This window comes from Mizuhopecten yessoensis, unplaced genomic scaffold, assembly GCF_002113885.1.
Source record: "Mizuhopecten yessoensis strain PY_sf001 unplaced genomic scaffold, ASM211388v2 scaffold2073, whole genome shotgun sequence".
NCBI lineage: Eukaryota > Metazoa > Mollusca > Bivalvia > Pectinida > Pectinidae > Mizuhopecten > Mizuhopecten yessoensis.
The window spans coordinates 229,014-249,698 of NW_018404364.1; the positions used below are offsets into that span (position 1 = coordinate 229,014).

Here is a 20,685-nt window from a genome sequence, read left to right on the forward strand (position 1 = left end):
AACAAAAGCAGGGGGTAGTGTCCGATATAATGCTATAGCACCTACAGCTACACTCAGACCAGGTAGGTCACTTCAATTATTTGTTGAATAATCAATTAACTCTCTTCGATGTCATTAACACCAGTTTTCTATTTTAGTAATTGTCCATTACTACTGACTGTGATAATTCGACGGTATGAGATAGACTACTTGTTTATGCTCATATACAGACATGTTAAAACGAATGAACCGTCCTTCATATAATGAATATGAGCCTTTGTTATGATTTTAGACTACAGTTTGAATGTGAACTGTTGGTGATGTCGCAACCTCAACAGCTAATGTCACGTTAATTAAAGACTGAACACGTGAAGTGTTATATCTAGGGAAAATGCATCATAATTTACTATTATTTAACCTTCAATTCATATTTGAAACATTATGTTGTATTATACAAATGTAAAATTATAACAGAATGTTGAAATTACAAGACTGTTATTTTGTATATATATTGTTTATACTGTTGGATTCGAATCTTTGTCACTGAACATTTGGTGTATGTGTATCCTAACATTACGTTCGGTATGGTTAAAAGAACAATGATCTTGTGTCAATATGTAATAGTTTGTTAGACTAAAAACAGATGCGAAGTGATAGTTTAAGTTAAAAATGATCTAAGAATAGCAAATATATATTCTTCCGTATCATCTTGTTGGCATCTTATTTGTCTGGAGGGGAGGGGCTGGGTTTGGGATTGATTTCTTGTTGTTATTGTGTTGTTTCAGTTTCTGCTGTTATATGCGTGTTTTGATACTATGGAGTATATTATGCTTTATATTTTCATTTTTATGAAGCATGAAATACATGTTCTCAGTCTTATATTAAGATATACTAGTTCTATGAAACATGATACGTACATGAGTAGTTACTTATATGTGTAAACTACTCATGTACGTAAATATACATCGGGTATATGATAGCGTTGATTCTATGATGCTGTTGGCATTAGTATGATGCTGATGATGATTTGGTGATGCCAATAGTAGGATACTGTTAATATTATTAATCTGGTGATACATGTAGTATGATGCCCTTAGTATCATAATGCTAATAATAGTATGATGTTCTGAGTATTATATTGTCTATGATATTATGATGATATTGATATTTTTATAATGTTAACATTATGATGATGTAGGTTTTCAAATGTGGTTTGTATTATAATGCTGTCTATATAAGGATATTTTAGGTATTTTAATGTTATCTGTAGTATTGTGTTGTTAGTATCATGATGCTGTTGACATCATTATGCCGTTGGTTTAATGCTTTGGGTACATGTACACATGTAATATAACGGTGTTAGTTGATATTACATATGCATGATGCTATTGGTATAATAATGTTGCTAATATTGCAGTAATGTTGTTATTATAATATTAATGTTATAGTTCTGCTGTATTTTGATAGCTAATTGATTACATATTATTTATAAAGAACAGCACATTGTGTTTGCCTTTTAACTGTTTACCTAATTCAAATGGGAGTTTTGCATGCAGATATTGCATTTTGATGAGTCCCTTCTCAATCGTTAAATTTATAAAATCGATAAGTTGTCGATAAGTGATATCGCAAAATGGTTATTTAACGATCGAAAATTCCATAAATGACTTTAGTTAAGTTAACGTACCCTTGATATGGCATGCAATATACCTTTACTTGAATATAAAAACGTAATATTTCCAAAACTACTTTAAATGTATGTAATTGAAACTGTTGAATTGAACTTACCTTACATTTACCTATAGTCCATTAGCTTACGCGCACGTCAATGCCACGCCTCTTGTGACTGTTCTATAGATATATTATTCAAAATACATCACATGTGACTAACGGCAAAACGAAAGTGTGTGAAGCGAACTAGTGTGGACTGTGAACACGAACAAAAGATACACAGAAGTGTCACTAAGACCGGGGTACATGTAGTCGTTCAGAAATGGAGATCGTTTATGCCCCTACTCTCCAAACTATGGATCTTCAGGTGGTTGGAAAGGGGTAAGTGGTTTTATATGAATAAGGTGCTAATATGTTTTTCAATGACTCTTATTTATCGTTAAATATTGCGTCAGAGACTTACATGATAACGTTTTCTGTGGAATATTTGAAAAATCTTTCTTTTGTAAGCTTTGCATTGCGATGTTTCAGCACTTTGCAAATAGCTATCACCATATAAGCGATTTTTAAAACCTGTATAAAATATACGAAAAAACATATTCGAGAGAGATAATATCTATGGAACAGTATTTAGGGCAAGCCGAAAACAAATATAATGTTCCTTGGCAGATTATCTTTTTTTATCTACATCCCCAAGATACCTTATCTACATAGTGTGTATTAAGTACATGTAAATGTTACAACCTGTCCGGACAGAATAATTGACCTGCCCGTGCAATTTGGTTTTTATTTACTATGTCCTTAATACACTTTCGTACAATGCAAACATACTGTTTTTGTTAAAAGGAACAGGGGCGTCTTTCTGAAGGTATATCATACATAGTTCAATAAACTATTCTTATTTCACATCCTAGCATATCAAAAATAATTTAAATCCAGATATTCACACTGTTTGAGGTCTGATACAAATAGCCCCGACAACGGGAGTCCAACCCTCATATACAAGCACACCGGAGTTCAAGCACAGTCAATACTATAGATGATATGTGAAAATGGAGATTAATGATGATACAGTAATCATCTTTTAAACGTATTATACCATTTTGTTTTGCTAAAGATACGAACTCTGTTTGTGTAATCTTAATCGATATACCAATGAGTGATACAGTCTGTGTAATCATATTCTTTATACAAATTACCGATATAGTTTATGTTATCTTAATCGTTATACAAATTACTGATATAGTCTATGTAATCTTAATCGTTATACCAATGAGTGATATAGTCTGTGTAATCATATTCTTTATACAAATTACCGATATAGTTTATGTTATCTTAATCATTATGCCAGTGACTGATATAGTTTATGTAATCTTAATCGTTATACAAATTACTGATATAGTTTATGTTNTATACCAGTGACTGGTATAGTTTATGTAATCTTAATCATTATACCAGTGACTGGTATAGTTTATGTAATCTTAATCATTATACCAGTGACTGGTATAGTTTATGTAATCTTAATCATTATACCAGTGACTGGTATAGTTTATGTAATCTTAATCATTATACCAGTGACTGGTATAGTTTATGTAATCTTAATCATTATACCAGTGACTGGTATAGTTTATGTAATCTTAATCATTATACCAGTGACTGGTATAGTTTATGTAATCTTAATCATTATACCAGTGACTGATATAGTTTGTGTAATATTAATCATTATACCAGTGACTGATATAGTTTGTGTAATATTAATCGTTATATCAATGACTGATATAGTTTGTGAAGTCTTTATATTTATACAGATAATTTATATAGTTTGTGTAGTCCTAATCTTATAACTAATATCGTCCAGTAATCGTAATGACTGGTATATTATATGTGTAACATAGCTCATATACTGAAGTGCATGGTTACCAATGTGGTATACTAGTATGTTATACTTAAAGGATACATTTCGTGTTTAATTTGTGATAAACCGTTGCTAAAAAACAAACAAATGAACCACGTCATTATAATAAAAAATCAATGAAAATATTTTACAGTGTTTTCGAAGGTAAATGATGAATTTTACATAACGCTGTGGATGTACTACTGAAATGTCAATGCATATATACTAAGTTATGTCAGCACAAAGAAAGAAACATCATTAACTTATTCACCCATGAGACATATTTGAACTCTTCCAATTTAAAGGTTGGAACAGTTCATTATGAAATTTAAGGGGTGAATGAGTTACGACAAAATATCAATGGTGTTTGATGTCTTTAAATATGGTACACATTTCTGCGTGATGTGTGTATATAATTCCTAATAATTTCTCGAAAACAGTGATTATTATGAAATACTTTACATTTGTAAGAACGTAGGAACTGTATCTGTTTAAATAAGTAATATGGAATGCTTACCCCCAAGGAGCAAATCTATAACATTGATCAACAAGCTGAAAATGATGTCTACTAACATAGATCTATATAAACTTAATTAATTATACAAATGTACCAGAGCTCCATGTAATCTCAGTGTATTGATGCAGTGTAATATCAGAAAGCGTAACACAAATGCATTGCTTTGTGCACGTGAAATGGTGTTCGTGTTCACAATAACATTATCGTAAGGACAGATGATATCTTTTATATTGAAATATGTACCAGATTTATCATTATTGTGAAAAGATGTCAATAAAACACCGGCATATCACTCTATGTAATCTACCTATTACTCCTTTATCGTAATGATGATGTACCACATCAACTGACGACGTGCCTTTTCATTAAGTGCGTGTCTTGTTTTCAAAGTATCGTAGCTTTCAAGAAAGCTAGTATATTTGCCACAACAGATCAAGTATCAAACCATATTTTAAACTAGCTAAGGCCACGCATTTATGGACAAGTTCTCAAACTTTGAATCCTTATCAAAGTTAAGTGTGCCCATCAAGTGAGTATGCACCTTGAAATATTTTTCTTGATATTTCACATTTTGGAGAAATGTATACGTAGTCTCCCATAACAGCTTATTTAGATTATTGTGTTATTCAGATTTCAATGTTAAAATTTTGCGTGTTGACGTCGTTGCAAGAGTCAGAGAGGGTTAAACAAAACAGCTTGTTCAATGAACACCTTGTGTTTGAGCATGTGCAACGTTTTATGAATACATGGTTCGAATTATAATGGGATTCGGTAATCAGGAGCATGCTCCAAAAATAAGAACTATCGTTCTATATTTCGACGACTGACAGACAAACTTACAATTACATTCAGTTTCCATTGATGCCGGTTAATGAAAGATTTGGCGAAAGCTTTCTGGTGGCCATATATGAAGGTCAATGTTTTGCTATTACTTGGATTTGACCCAGATTTTTATGGCTGGTGTCTCCGATGAAGTATGAGATTTTCACCTTTCCGAAACATCTGGTATTTTCTGTTGATCCAGTCAATGACAAATAAATACAGTGGTGAAATAATGTAGAAACGGCATTACAACTTATTCAATACAAAACTGACAGTAATGGAACAAACATTCCATTGAATATTCAATAGGACTAAAGACACATCAAAACTAAAAATAGATAGCTCATGAAGTAGATCATTTCCCTCTAACCACAATCCCCCGTAGTGTATAGTAACTGTCGTAAAACTAGCTGCAATGGTTTAGTTCTCTGTCATGAATCGTCACTTGAGTACCGACATTGAAACACATTATGCGTATCAATAATGTGCAATTTGATAATAGGTTAATGATGTCAAATTGATAATACGGCCTTCCCGTTTATATAAAATGTTCGTCAAGGATAAACTTAATATCATGCTATCATTTGCTAACATAAAGCATCGATCAAAAAGCATAAATTAATAACGCTCTGATGAACTGTTTGGTTTACAAATATAATATCCGAATCTGATAGACAAATAATGATGTATTTATAATGGTGCCCTCGAACTGATTGATGGGTTATTTATTTAATGTTATTGCTTTTATGAATTGATTATTTCCTTCGTTACAGAAACACATCGTTAACATAGATACAGTTTGTGTAACATTACTGACAGTAGTTAGGTGTAAGAGAGGTCTGATCTATATACCTATAGATACATGTCATTACCTTAAATGACGATTACATAATGTATCCGTCGTTGTTTGTTACAAAGACGTACGGTTGATTCTGGTTACATTGGAGTACCGCCACTACTGCTTATGCAATGTTATCGTCAATACTGTTTACACCCCGTCAATACCCCGTCAATACTGGATACATATACTTACGGTCGATTCTGGTTACATTTGAGTACCGCAAGTACTGGTTATGCAATGTTATCGGCATTACTGGTTACATATCGTCAATACTTGTTAACTAAACGAACGGTCAGTTCTGGTTGCATTGGCGTACCGTCAATACTAGTTACAGTCCGTCAATACTGGTTACACACCGCCAATACAGGTTACATAGAGTACGGTCAATTCTGGTTTGATATCGTAACTGTCAATTCTGATAACATTGGGATACCGTTAGTACTTGGTATACAAATGGATAATGTTACCGTCAATACTGGTAACACTATCGATACTGGCTACAAATTGTATTAATGGTTAAGACTTGTTGCATATATTACATGATGTTACTGTCAATAACGGTTACATCAATTGTACTTTATACTGAATACATACCGATTCATTGGAGTTACCGGTTACATTGTGCATGTACATAAATTACATTCGATATTGGATACGTAGTATTTCCGTCAAAACTGGTTACACGAAATCTAAAATTATTACGTAAGATGAGATTAACTGTCATAAGTTGTTAAATAGGTCTACTACGAAAATGGTTTACAAACTGTCATTATCAGTTGCTTATCACATAGACTTACTGTCAAAACTAGTTTCATTCATATGGATTATACTTTAAAAAAATAAAAATAAAATTATATTCAGTTTATTTATTGTTTGGAAACTTTTGATAGATATTAATCTAGATTAGTATTTTAATGTAAACTATAATACTGTATGATACCTGTCTTAATATGACAGATCTAGAACCCCGTGTATTGGGTGTTTTTCTGATCCACTTGACACCGCGACACAATACGTCTGCTTTGATACATGTAATTAATGACCGCACACAGGGTTTGTAGCCGTGAAATGATATCAAATGTCTGGTAAATGGAGAGACCCACCACCTGAGATATATGTCTGGGACCTTTCGTTACAGGTACAATGTATATCAATCATTGCTATTCATTGTGAGTATAATTTATTTGCCAATGTAGAGACATATTGATGCATGCTCTGCATTACCGTAAATTATCAATTAAACTACGGGTTTTCTCTCTTTTGAAGAAAATATAAATATATTCATTTTGTTTCATACCGGATTTGAAACTTACCTATGAAAGAATCGTAGAGAGGCTAATAAACTCATAGGAATATTGATTTGGGAGGTCAGGAATCATTAATTGAACAACCCCTTTCGGAGGAAACGAAATATAGAAACATGAAATACTGAAAGGTAAACAAAATTATCATTGTGACGTCAGGAATCATTAATTATACAACACTTATACGGAAAACGAAACATCGAATCTTGTGTTACCGATATGTAAACAAAACTATAATGGGGACTCAAAAGGGTGAGCCTCATCCGCTTTATCAACGAGACCTTATATGTAAATATCAAACAAACCAAAAAGATTATTAATGAGCATGATCAATACCGTTGATATTCATACCGCAAGATAAAATTGAATACTTCAAAACGGGTTAATGATGTCAACCCGAACACATGCCTTCCGATTAAATGGGTTTCGCCTCCATTTGATCAGTTTTGTTAAATTCAGTTTCTAAACGTAGAATCCCATAATTGTAGAAAGGAATAAGACGTGCTGGTGAAGGCTATATATTTATATGAAATATTCATCAACTGAACCACAGTTATGCAGAGGTCGAAATATTTAATCATAACAGTATGCCTGTGGTTGTCGAGAACATTAACTAACTATGTTAGATGTATGTTACATGTATGCGTACTTGTGTTTCCGTAACTACGTAATTAATGAGAATCGAAACTTGAATAGTTTCTGTAACTGCGTAATTACAAGTATTATTGTAATGGTACAGAATCCACTCATCATTGTTTCCCCCTTAAGCTGAAGCAGACATCGAATACTTCAAAACTAATATAAATATTAGGTATTTTATGTATATGCACTATAATACATTATATTGATATACTTTCGCTACATCTGATCTACTTCAAAACTGAAGATATTTTAGCGGTATTTTATTTTAAGCGTTTTCGTGTTTTTAAAATTTTGCTAAATTATGATTAAGCTAATCGAAGTTTCTGTATATATTATTTTTTTCACTCATAGCGATAAAGACAATTCATCAATCCACTAATATGTTCAAATTCAATAATACGCTAAAATGTTAGTCTTCTAAATCAGAACTTTTGCATTAAAGCTTTTATATATAGAAATTATTCCTTTATTATTAAAAGAAAATGGATATTTACTGAACAGATAAACACCCTCGGTAATTAATTTTATGTTTTACTGTTCTCAAATCAATTTTTGTGCTTCTGGTTTAGGACAGTTCCTTGTAAGCAGTTTACGTAATTCCCCAAACGTTCCTATACTGATTGGAAGGGTATACGTACATTCTAAGTTTAGAAGTTTCGACTTCCGTTCATGTCCGTTGTATTTCTTTACGGCTTCTACACCTACATATATACTGTTCATAGTGATATGAACCATCATTAAGGTGCATGCATGATAAATCATGACTCGCAAGACATTACTGTTTCATGCAATGATCAGACAAACATTGGATGAATTCCTTTATATTTAACCTTTCCTTTCATGAGTTCTGTAAGAAACTAGAATATATAATGTATCAATAGCTAGGAATTGCATTGTTATTTACGGTTATTTAATTTAAAAGTGTCAGCAGTGAATTGCGTTTTCTCTTCTGTCCCGGTATTTCCACGATCTGTGTACATGCCATTTAATTTAACTTCCAGCTCTGATTTGTAGGAACTGAGATAACACCTAAAGAACAAAGGAGACATCATGACTCCCAAACAAATAATACATTTCCACTGTAAATATCTTGATATGACAATATATCAGACCTAATTAGTTTTCTTAAATAGAAATAGTTGACACTCATTGAACCGACTGGATAGTTACTTTGACTAAAGAGGCATTTATTGCAATGATAAAAACTGATTACACAGTTAATTAGTCAACGTTTGCGATTTGTTTAATTCCAACGTTAGACCGGTATACGTAAATACGGTACGTTGTGAGTACCTCGTTCGCCATGATCAATACACGGTGACAGATACAAGCTTACTGGGGGACATTTTCCCTAAATAACTACACTAACTCTACCTACAAAAAGGTATAATTCGAATTCATCAAATCGTGAACTTATTTATATCAAAGGCCATGACACTATTTAATGTCTGTTGGCAGATAAAGGGTAGTTATTGGATATAATCCATTTTAATGTTTCACAGTGCTTGTATATAGTTTTGGTAATAGTGTGTCTCAGGATTATTGTTACAGAGTGATATGAAATTATAGAAACGTTTTGATAGATTTGTATGATTATACAGACAGATTTTCGACAACATAAAGACGTCTGTGTGAAGCCAATTATAAGAATGAATTCTGAGGAAAATGTGATTTGGAGCTAAAAGTAAACACTGGGATAAACTGTGTTACGTGTTAAAAGAGAACTCTTCAATGCCTGGATATTAATTTGAAATATAGAGAATAATGGATGAAGTGGTTATTTCAGTGTGTATTTACATTCCATTTTTCTAATAAATCGTTTAGCTGCGATTTTGAAAAGATAAGCGAAAATGTTGGACACAATGCTTGCCCTGTTGACCTAAATAGATGAAAGACATTTGGCAATATTGTAAATAATATGTAAAACTATCTTCCGACAATTGATTACATGCCAATCCACCATATGATTGTAATACAGCCTTGTTTTGGCACTCCGAGCTTGATACCATAGAAACATAAAAACATTATACCATTATTACAATATCTTTAATAAGAATATTGATCGGCATTTCAAAACGTTGGAAATAAACCACTAGCCTCTGTTGACTTTCCTGGTTCGCTATTTTGTGAATTGGAGCAACATCTTATTTGCACGGGAATGTTGTAAGGAAATGTATACTGTGTTTCGCAGGCCTACTTTATGGCGATATTCAGAAGTGTCAATTTATTTGGTGATATCAGTGATTTTAGAAGACCTTAACAATAAGGGAAAAACAAACAGTAACATATCTATATCAGAGATCGTAATCGAAGCGCTAACTTTAAATTAGTATGTGATTGAGAAAGACAAACAATGGCATAACACTTTTATATTTATTTTAGTACAATTCCAGACGATTCCTTTCTAGAAGGGATTCAATAATACTCTAATTGATAAAACAGCCTAGCGTTGGTCTCTAGTGAATTGTCCTACTGTATCGAACATGTCAGGTTGATAACAAAACCAATGTAAAATTGCTATTGGCTGCGAAGATCTGACAAAGGTCAAAAATTATTTAATCACGTTCTGAGTCGCTCAAATTACCGTGATTTATCGGAAAAATGGTCACCTATTGTTTCCGACTTTTGAAGTGGCAGAGTTTCTGATCGTTGTGAAAACAATAGAGAAATCATATTTTCTCGCTTGGATATTTCTTGTGTGCATATGTTGACTTTTATGACGACCTCCAGCACGGGATTTACCTTGTTTATATAAGCGAGCTGTTGTCATTTAGACAAAAACAGGATTACAAAAGTATGGTGAGCAAATATTGTCATATATTTGGGATTATTACGAAAGACAAAATACACGGATTTACCACATTTGAAGTAGCACGGACCATTGTTACTGGATTTAAAATGTGTGTATGAAAACCAAACGCATATAAACATATGGTAACAATGTACTGCAGTACCACGTGTGTGCTATATGATCTGAGAACATACCAGGAACAAAGAATGACAATTTGTGTTTACAAATTTATAATGACAAGTGAAAGTTAGTTAACAACGGTCACCACCAATAATCTGCAAACATTAAATTTTCTTTGCAAATATTAAAAAGATATCATATTTAAGACTTCGCCGCCAGTATTTTTAAGAAATTTTATAAAATGTGTTGAATACAAGATCAAATACACTGACGTACATTCCGCTTCATCTCAGATACTTGATGAGATTATGTACGATTTGTTGAACTACGCTTGGATATTTACATTAGACTTAACACGTAATAATCAACACTCGCTTTTGAATTGTTACAGTACACTTCCAGTTCAGGGAACGTTGGACATTAAATAAGAGTTTTTAAGGATATATCAAAACGTAAACATCATATGAATACAAGGAATATTCCTTGTAAAACAGTTTTGCACTGAGTTTATCCCGTGTCAACGAATTTGTAAAATGGACCAGATTTCGTTTGTAACATTGACGACACAGTTATACGACGCTTTAAGTTAATCTCGTCATGGAATTGTCGTCAGAATGAACGGTTGGTGACACATCGTAACAATTTGGACAATTCTTACTTTTGTCGGAAAGTACACCTATGTGACCCTTTAATGTTAAGCGTTTTTCATCCGTGCTAATATACCCGTTAAAACGCCTTACTGACGTTAGCTATCGCGAACTATGTTCATATTCAAAATTAATTCTTGTTCGCTATTTAACACTTCTGACGATGTGGTTGATTTTCAGTTCTATATAAATGTATAAAATATGCATATTCAGTATTATCAAATATTGACAGGAACGTTTATGGGTTAATATATCAGGTGTCAAATAACGTAGAAAAGGGGATGGACATATCAGCGTATAAAATCACAATACCATTAAGCTGATCACCGAATGTATAGGTTACCGGACACTGTTCATTTCAAGGCTTTCCATGGCCTTGTTGTTAGATCTGACAAGTAGGAAGTTTTGTATACATTCATTATAAAGATATCGCATAATAACTTCAGAGCTCTCTCGTTGAGGATAATCTGTGACATTTCTTCTTATAACTTCACAAGAGGATATGCCTGTACTGCTATAAACTACCATGTACACATTTAAACCTAATTACTTGGATATAATTAGTTGTGACTGGTATGTTTAAGAGATCCTTCTGTGAAAAAGTGAAACGGAATCTGAAACGCATGAGGAACATATGCATTACAGCATAACTATAACTTAGTGACATCTTTGTGAATTATTTTACAAATATTTCAACATCGGGGACATTTCGCCGCCTAACGTCAGTGGTAAATGATATAAAAAACAGTTTTAAAAATGGCCTTTCTCAGTAGAGAGGTGACCGATATTGTAGCCAGGGAGATTCCTCCACTGAAACTCCGACGACAAGAAACTGACATTGTATCTAGAAGTGGTTACGATCTGCTTGACAAACTTTCTCGTAGACGTCAATATGCCCGATCCCACGCCAAACACAAGGTCACACATCTTGGTTTAGATAACGAAAGAACACTTGTGGACTTACCTGAAATGGAAATTGCAGGGTATGGGTGAGTATTCGTTAAGTAAATGTTACCTAGTTCCTTTCCACTGCAGCAACATATTTTTTACTTCCATGTTGGACGTTGAAATGACTAAATATATTTATCCTTGTCACGTTATATTGACATCATTACTTATGAGTATACTTCTTAACATAAACCTTGTCAGTGTAATCAAATTGCACTTTGTTGTGGAAGGTGTTTTCATTTCGTATAATTTTCGTTGGACAATTACGTCTGATGATTTAACATTGTTTGTAGCAACTTCTACGTTTGACCTACAGTACATATAAAATTAATATTATATGCAAATACGGTACAAATAATATGATTTGTTTAATGTCGTCTTGTGGAAAGTAAAATGTATGAAGGTTTCAAGAAAAGTCTCGCCTCACTATTGTAATACTTCTGCTATGACTACAGCTCGGTTCACTGTTTGGTAAATTTAATATAAGTGCATTGGTATATACATTTATATATCTATATATATTAATATAAGGAATTTAAGTAATTCGTATCCTACATACATCCATTAGGATCCAGTGTTATATGGGATTTTGCCGTCTATATTACTTCTTTGACCCATATATTAATATAACCAAACACTTGTTATCTTTTAGTCGGAAAAGATTATGATATACATTTAATATGCTAAATTTTATGTTTAATTTAAAACGATCAATAATGAGTTAAACACATCGGTTTCAATGACATTGCATATTTATAGGATGACATTTTCGTATGACGAAACATTAACCTGATCGTTTCACTCTGACGCTTGACCCGATCGCTGCATACAAACCTAGATCCACATTAATGTACTGAGTCATATTTGTAAATATTGCCACTGAAAATCAGATAATAATCCTTGTAAAATGCACATACGATTTTATTACCTTACAATGATTACGTAAACGGCTTGTGAGCCAACTCAGCATGTGTAATTTACTCACGAAAGATATATAACGACACATTTATTGAATGATTATTCAACTTTAAATACCCATATATACATCGTGAATAGAACATGATACTAATCAATATTATTGACCAATCTCGAAAAACATCCAATAAGATTTTTGATGACAATGTAACTGGCCTTTAGTCCGCGTGATATTGCAATATTCTTTTACGAGGTTCTAATTCTGTAGTCTCTGTGTATTGAAGACGGCATGTACAGAGTCTACGTATGATATGTTTGTAATGAATAACTTTGATAGAGATAAGTCCCTCGTTAAAAACGTATAATTATAAAATCTATCGCAAGGGGTGTTAAATGGATTCGTTCAGAGGTGTTATTAGTGTTTTTGTTGTACATATACATGGATATACAACAAACAGGACAATGTATTGCTCGGTAATGACAGCAGTGGTTTTGTATAGTTAACAGACGAACCACAAGTCGTGGGGTGGACCCCTTCAATTTGTCACTATATATACAATGTAGATTGTTGTGTTAACAGTATACACACTGTTTTATGTGGTATATCACTTATCTAATCTTTACAGAATGCTATGACATCATACTAATAGAACTGCTTAATTAATACCATTTGTATAATTTGATAAATAAAAAAAAATTGAAAATACATATTTTATCAACTTTGTAAACACAAGTTTGTATGCTATTTATTTTAAAATTAACATAAATGTGATATTGGTAATTTTGACACTATGATATATAACGGTGTTTTTTAATTATTCTTAATTATAGTAATTACTGTTTTTGGCCCGGATGTTAGGACACGCTGGTCTTAATGAGGGAGGAGCCGGAGTACCAGTAGAAAACCTATATCACTTGTTGCAGTATTTCCAAATACATGTAGCAGACAATACGGTGTCATTCGCTGTATATAGTTTATATCTGTAGTCATACGGAATTGAAATGAGCTCCAAGCTTGTTTTTCCATCCCCCACATCGTAAGCATAACATAAGTATGTTTGATAATTGATTAAAATACTGTGTAATAAATTCGTAGTGACAATTGTCACAAGCACCATGCAATATGATTATCAGCACGACGACACAGAAGAAGCCCTTGTCGACATTGACGTTTTAAGCATTCGACATCGTTAGAGTGAGGGTGTGTCTACCTCTAAACAAAGTCTAAACATATTTGTACAGACATTGTTTATTTCATGGCTTCCCATTTATAACGAATCAATTATCATCTCAAATTAAGTATTGCATGTTTGTACATACATGTATATATGAATTGAGATAATATAAAAAGAAAACGGTAGAGCTAAATAAGTAAAGAAAACAATGTTTTAACAAATTATGAGTTCACGACATTACCCGATGACCAAGCCTCATGTTCATACGATATTTAGGAGAGATGGAAGTAAGGCACACACAAGTGTTTGCATGTATACAGTTTGGTAATTATGTAGAAATAGTGTGACGAACATGAATTTCATTAAAATCATCTCTATTGTCATAGAAAAGTCAACATACGTTTAGGCACTAGTTGTACATGTATTTAATTAATGTACATAAATAATAAGGTAGTTCCTTATAGAAATAAATGTTTGAACTTGAATAATTTTAAATGAAAATGATCCGTTGACTAGTTTGTTGGGAATGTTCCTTCAAGACCTGCAGCGGATTAGGTTAATACTCACACATGTTTAACAAAAATAAATAATAAATAAATACGTGTATAAATAAATAAAACAACTGAACACACTAGCAAGCTTCAGATCAAAGTGTTTTTTGGTATAAAACACGTTCATCTATTCTATATTACAGACCTACTTTTGATTCATATTATCGTGAACGACCTGCAGACGTTGATTATTATACAATGTAACACAATCTAAAAAACACTGTATTGCTGATAGTATTTTCTTATGTTATTATAATGCACTAAGAGCATGCAAGTCAAGGAAAAACTGCCATGAAAATATTTGTATAGTCAAATGTCTGTTTGAATTGCTATGTCTGGCAAATCCTGTAATGTGATTGCATAATTCACATTTCGAGTACAATGTGACGCCATATTTTACTGCTAAACTAGACATTGGTTTTTATATTCTTCACAAACGTACTTAGATGATCTGTGTTATTTATCTTTTAAAATAAAGAACAACTATTTGTAGATTTACGACCCTGAAGTCAATCAAGTTGTCGTCTGTGCAATGTCTGTTGACATAATTCAATTTTGTCGTTACACGAGCTGCATATATATAAAAAAAAAAATGATATTTTTTTTATTTTTATGATATTACCTGTATGAAAATTTTAAGAAAATACCTTTACCTGACTATATTGAGTGTACAGTGTAGTGACTAGGTGTGTATGAATACACAGATTAATATTCTGGACAAATATATTCATATTTATTTAACAAACACCTTCCCACCTCTTCACTATTAGAAGTGTATGTATAGCAAGCATTCCTAACCTTAAACACTCCTAAAGATGTTGACTATGAGCTAGGTTAAACATGTTCGGTAAATATAATACAACATGACGTACACTAGAAGATAAATCCTTCCCCTGTCAAGGCTAACATTGATATGTTTGCCATTTTAAGGATAATGCTTGGCTTGTTGGAGAGTTTCTCTAACGATATGATAATCATTTTAACTAGAGCCCCAATGCACACACAGACGGCCATATATCCATAACCATGATACTGTTTAACTTTGTGAAGTTTTGAAGTTTAATACAGAATGTTTACAGTAAATCAGATCTATGAACTGGCTCACATATATTTCGAACTCATATGTGGTATAGAGATCATTTCATAAATCATAATTCGGCTATGATGTGTCTGCTTTAACGACATACCGAGGTATCTCTCTATTGGATTTTTGTAGCCTACAGCCTACATATTTTGCGTTTGGTTACCTATGCCTTACATCCTTTATTGTTGATGACCTTTGACCTACATCCTATATTTTTGGTGACATATTTGCTTGCTATTTTATTTGTGATCTGAAACATATACAGTTCATTGCTGGTGACTCACAGACGTACATTCTTTACGATGACCTATGACCTGCGTTCTTTAATGTTGGTGACCTATGACCTACATACACACTTTATTGTTAGTGACCTACGACCTACATCCATGCTTCATACTTTATGAAATGTGACCTATGGTTTGCATACTTCTATTTATGTTACCTATATATACTTACCTGTTATAAACGCCTGTTGGACATTATAAACTGTTGATGACTTATGAAGGAATAGCCCTGGAGAAATCCAGTCCCGTCTGCAATTGTATGAGTGTGTCCTTTTTTCTTGTTGTTTCCTTCTATCAAAAGGGTTATCTTCCTATATAGATTTTTAGTTTTCCTGAAGGGTATGGTAGTTTTTATATTAGTTAAGTGTATTGAATAATGTGTTGTTTAAGCAATAGCCCTTGAAATCTGCAAATATTCAACAGTCATCAAAAGTTAAAAGTAACACTAGAGTAGTTAGCATTCCATTACATCCTGCTAACGTATTGAAGCTGCGTGCTATCAATGTTCGTACATTTGAAACACTTGTGTTTTTTAGCTGTAATTTGCTGAATAAGACAACCTGTTTAAAACCACACTTTTATAAATTATTACGAGTACTCGCAGGTATTTAACACGTTAGTGAGATACTGATAAGATTATCGCGCTCTGCTCGTGCATTACTTTTTTTCATGTATTGATATACATTTATTGTTTAACGAATTAATTATTTGCAATCGATATGCTATTTGTAACAAGTGTATTATACACACATACAAGATTTTTACTTAGAGTATTAGTGATATTTTCAAGGCTTGTGATGTAAGCCTTTAATTACTTTGCACAGATGACATTATGTTTCTCCATTTTTCCCCAAGTTGATTTCTTAAACTATAAATGATTTGACAAATGGTGCATGGACATAAGGAACACTCATGAGATTCTGATGTTTTCAAAAAGGGGTGTGGTTAATGAAAGTTGAAAGTGTTCTGAAGATAAGGCAACAAATAGCCCAGGTACATAGCTGACCTCGTGCAGAGAAAAGGCACTTTCCTATTGAAATGGTTACAGTGTTTTAAGTGCAGAGTGTAGCCTCTTTATTATAATAACATGCTTAAACGTTTACCTTGTCCATTTATTGAGAGCTTGGCGTACATGTCCCTGTTCAAACAGAAGTGTCACTTATATTGAGATAAGTGTCTTCGAGGTCAATTAGGTAGTCTGCACTTCAAGTATCTTGTTTACCGTCCAGTAGATAATGGGGTAGTTATGTATTTACATAGTTATTAGAAAACAAGTATCGGACGATTGGCAAGTCAACTCAACTAACTTCAATATGGTAGTGTGCCATTATTATAAATAATATTTCATAAATGATTTTTCTTGCAATAGACGTTATTGTTAAGTACTGGTACAATCTTTATTCGACAATCAACCAGAATTTTGACAAGGTAGTTACTAGTTTAACTAAAGCCATTTTCTTTGTACGGTTTCTAGTGAAAATGGTTTTTGTTTTGACGTTTGTTGCGTCTGTCAATGCTTTCATTTAATTTCACTCCTTTTCCCATCATGACCTTCGTGTGTTTGATAACATCTATGTTTATGGTGAAGTAATGTTCACTAATCAAACAGAAGATATTCCTGTTGAGTAACGGCCAAACATTCCTACGTGATACTTACTGAACTCGCACGCCACACCTATTGCAATCTAAAGTATTCTAAATGATTGATTAATCATCGATTCACTTGCGGTCTCCGCAGATATGGGTTCCCTTAATATCGACAAAAATGATTCCTGTGAATTTATATGCCTATCAGTCTACTTTGGTGAGTGATGTATCACCCAATTAACCTTACCGCCTACTACGTCACCTCACACAAGAACAGCCACCACACAGCACGAGCTTTACATGATGTCACTTTGATTTTATTTTTTTCAATTAACATACGTGTTATCTGATATAGGCATGCAATGATATAAGAATCCTACTGTTAAAAATTGATCCAATACCAGGTGTAGATAGACCCCTAACAACGAATATAGCTTTTAACGTTTGTCTCGTCAGGTTTAAGTGAAAGTGAGAACTCTGGGCCAAATAACTACCGGGTTTTATGATTATAGTGACAGTGTAATTTAAGTGGAAACCGATGCAAACAAACAGGACACAGATATGTTAAGCATGCACATGCGTATGAAATGATTAACTGTTATTGAAATATTGATACCAGATGGGAATATTGGTGATTCGTAGACTTTGGGATCTAAATGTTTAATGTTTATGACAGTGGTTCAATTTTATGTTTCGTTCTGTTTTGATTATGGACTTACATCATCAGTAACTGAACAGTCAACATTGATTGCATGTGTATGTGTATACTTCGGGGGCTAATCCAGTGACGGATGAGATTCAGTTACCTTTCCATAAACTATGCAATGATGTGCTTTCTAACAATGGTGATTGTGTGGAGTCATCTTACATAAAATACACTGTAATACGAGAGGAGAGCAGGTGCAGTCTTAGTGAAATACAAACACCCTTTTCCTTATCGCCTTTCGAAGGAGTATTGATAAAGGGTCAACACAATGACATTGTGAGCGGGTTTAGAGGATATATTGGTCTCCATTTGCCTTACTCCCACACAGGTGCAAGCATTGCAGCGTACAAAGTGAGTACTAATGGGAAATCACACATAAATAAATGGGAGAAAGATGTAGAAACGTCGATATAAACTGCTCCCTTTATCGGGCAATACTAAACTGGACACTTTAATCTGTGATTTAGTGTGAGCGAGAGTAAAATACATAGAATTAGTTTAAAGATCTAGATCAAAACTGCACAAGGAATATTTAAGCCTTAAATTAAAGTCTAAAGGATTGCTTTATCGAACTTTGTAAAACATGTCTATCGATTTAAGCAAGCGTAATGTTAAAGTCACAATGGAAACATCATATAATACAAGTATGACCAATAGTGACGTCACCGACACAAGGAAATGAAAAAAAAACATCGCCACAAACTTCAAATATTTATTACGTCACAATCAAGACAGGAAAAAGTGGTGATAGTTTGCAACGTTCGCAAAAAATCTAGAAACTCTTGTAAGATTGGTCGGGTGGTTAACAATCAGGCCTTCCACGCAGGCGACCGGGGTTCGATCCCCGAAGTCGTTGTACGCATGGATATTTAGAGATAGTGTTTTTCTCCTGCCCACACAACTCCAACAACCCCGGTGGAGTATAAATTGATCTGGGATGGATGTTGCGGTATCTGTGCTGTAGCACTCAAGTGAGGTGGCACTATACATAATGCCGTTAGAAGCACGGTCCCACGACAAACAGAACACAATACATCTCCAGCACACACGCAGGCATACACACATATGGAGATATTAGCCAGTTGACATAGGACTAGTAGTTAGCGCCTGATAACGCAGCTCCTGCGAATTCCTCAAAATTATATTGGTTTATATATATGCTAATTGTATTAATTGTATATATGTGTACTGTAAAGCGCTTTAGAGTGGCTTATGTTAGTTAGATAGTGCGATCTATCAGTCTCAGCCTAACGCTATATAAACACTACTGTATGTTAAAAGTGATAACTGTACTTTCCAAGACGGCTTCTACAAAATGACAAATAGTATCTGGCTTAATATTTGTACAGCACCATTAAAACTGTCTTTCGTTCGTAATATCATCTCTCCAAAAGCCAGGTTTGAGTAAAAACATCCGGAAATGAAATCCACCCATACCTTAAACGTATATAGTTTGTACTTCTATAAAAATAAGCTTGGCAATGAAGGAAACGTAACTGCCAAGATAGTAAAACACTGTTGTTAAGTTCAGTTTATTGTATATGCTTAGACCGTGGATCAATATGTGAAGTGTTTTGCATTCTGGTGTCAGATTTTAACAAAGAGTTAACATAGTGACATATCGATCCCCGCTACCCTTGGGATATTCTGGACCACCGATCAGCCTCTTTTCTTTGAGAACCAGCAATTAAAAATATTGATCTGCCATTCAGTCAATTCGACAATGTCCTCATTAAGTATTTACACTGAACTCCTGGGTTTGATGTCATTCCCGCCTCTCTGTTGGTTTTTTTTTTTTCCACCCATACAAGTTTAAGACTGACTGTATTCCGATATCTAAACAAGTGTTTACTTTTATTAAATAATATCGGCGCCAAGAAAAAAATCATGACTATTAGCGGCTTGGAACAATTTAATCTCTCATCCCCAAGAGTGTTAATGATATTGCTTTGACCTTGTTTTCCTATACATTTCGTGTATCATATACATACAGTAATGTTAACATTACATGCTAAATATTAAGAGTCGTCATGACGTTGATTGTTGACGTGACGTCTTCATAACAATGTATAGGGGACACCCCCCCCCCCCCCCCCCCCCCCCCCCCCCCCCCCCCCCCCCCCCCCCCCCCCCCCCCCCCCCCCCCCCCCCCCCCCCCCCCCCCCCCCCCCCCCCCCCCCCCCCCCCCCCCCCCCCCCCCCCCCCCC

At 33.8% G+C, this 20,685-nt stretch overlaps 1 protein-coding gene across 3 annotated transcripts in view; it reads left to right on the forward strand.

Annotated features, from left to right (window-relative positions):
- The window catches only part of LOC110445076, a 58,794-nt gene that overhangs the window by 9,197 nt on the left and 28,912 nt on the right, over nucleotides 1-20,685 (forward strand). For 2 of the 3 annotated variants that reach the window (XM_021489473.1, XM_021489488.1), the window contains exon 1: nucleotides 11,959-12,217. The exons of the other annotated variant lie outside the window; for it this stretch is intronic. In XM_021489473.1, the coding sequence (XP_021345148.1) occupies nucleotides 11,985-12,217 (233 nt within the window). In that variant the 5' untranslated portion in view covers nucleotides 11,959-11,984. Of the gene's footprint in view, nucleotides 1-11,958; nucleotides 12,218-20,685 lie in introns of those variants that run through there. 3 annotated transcript variants of the gene reach the window in all.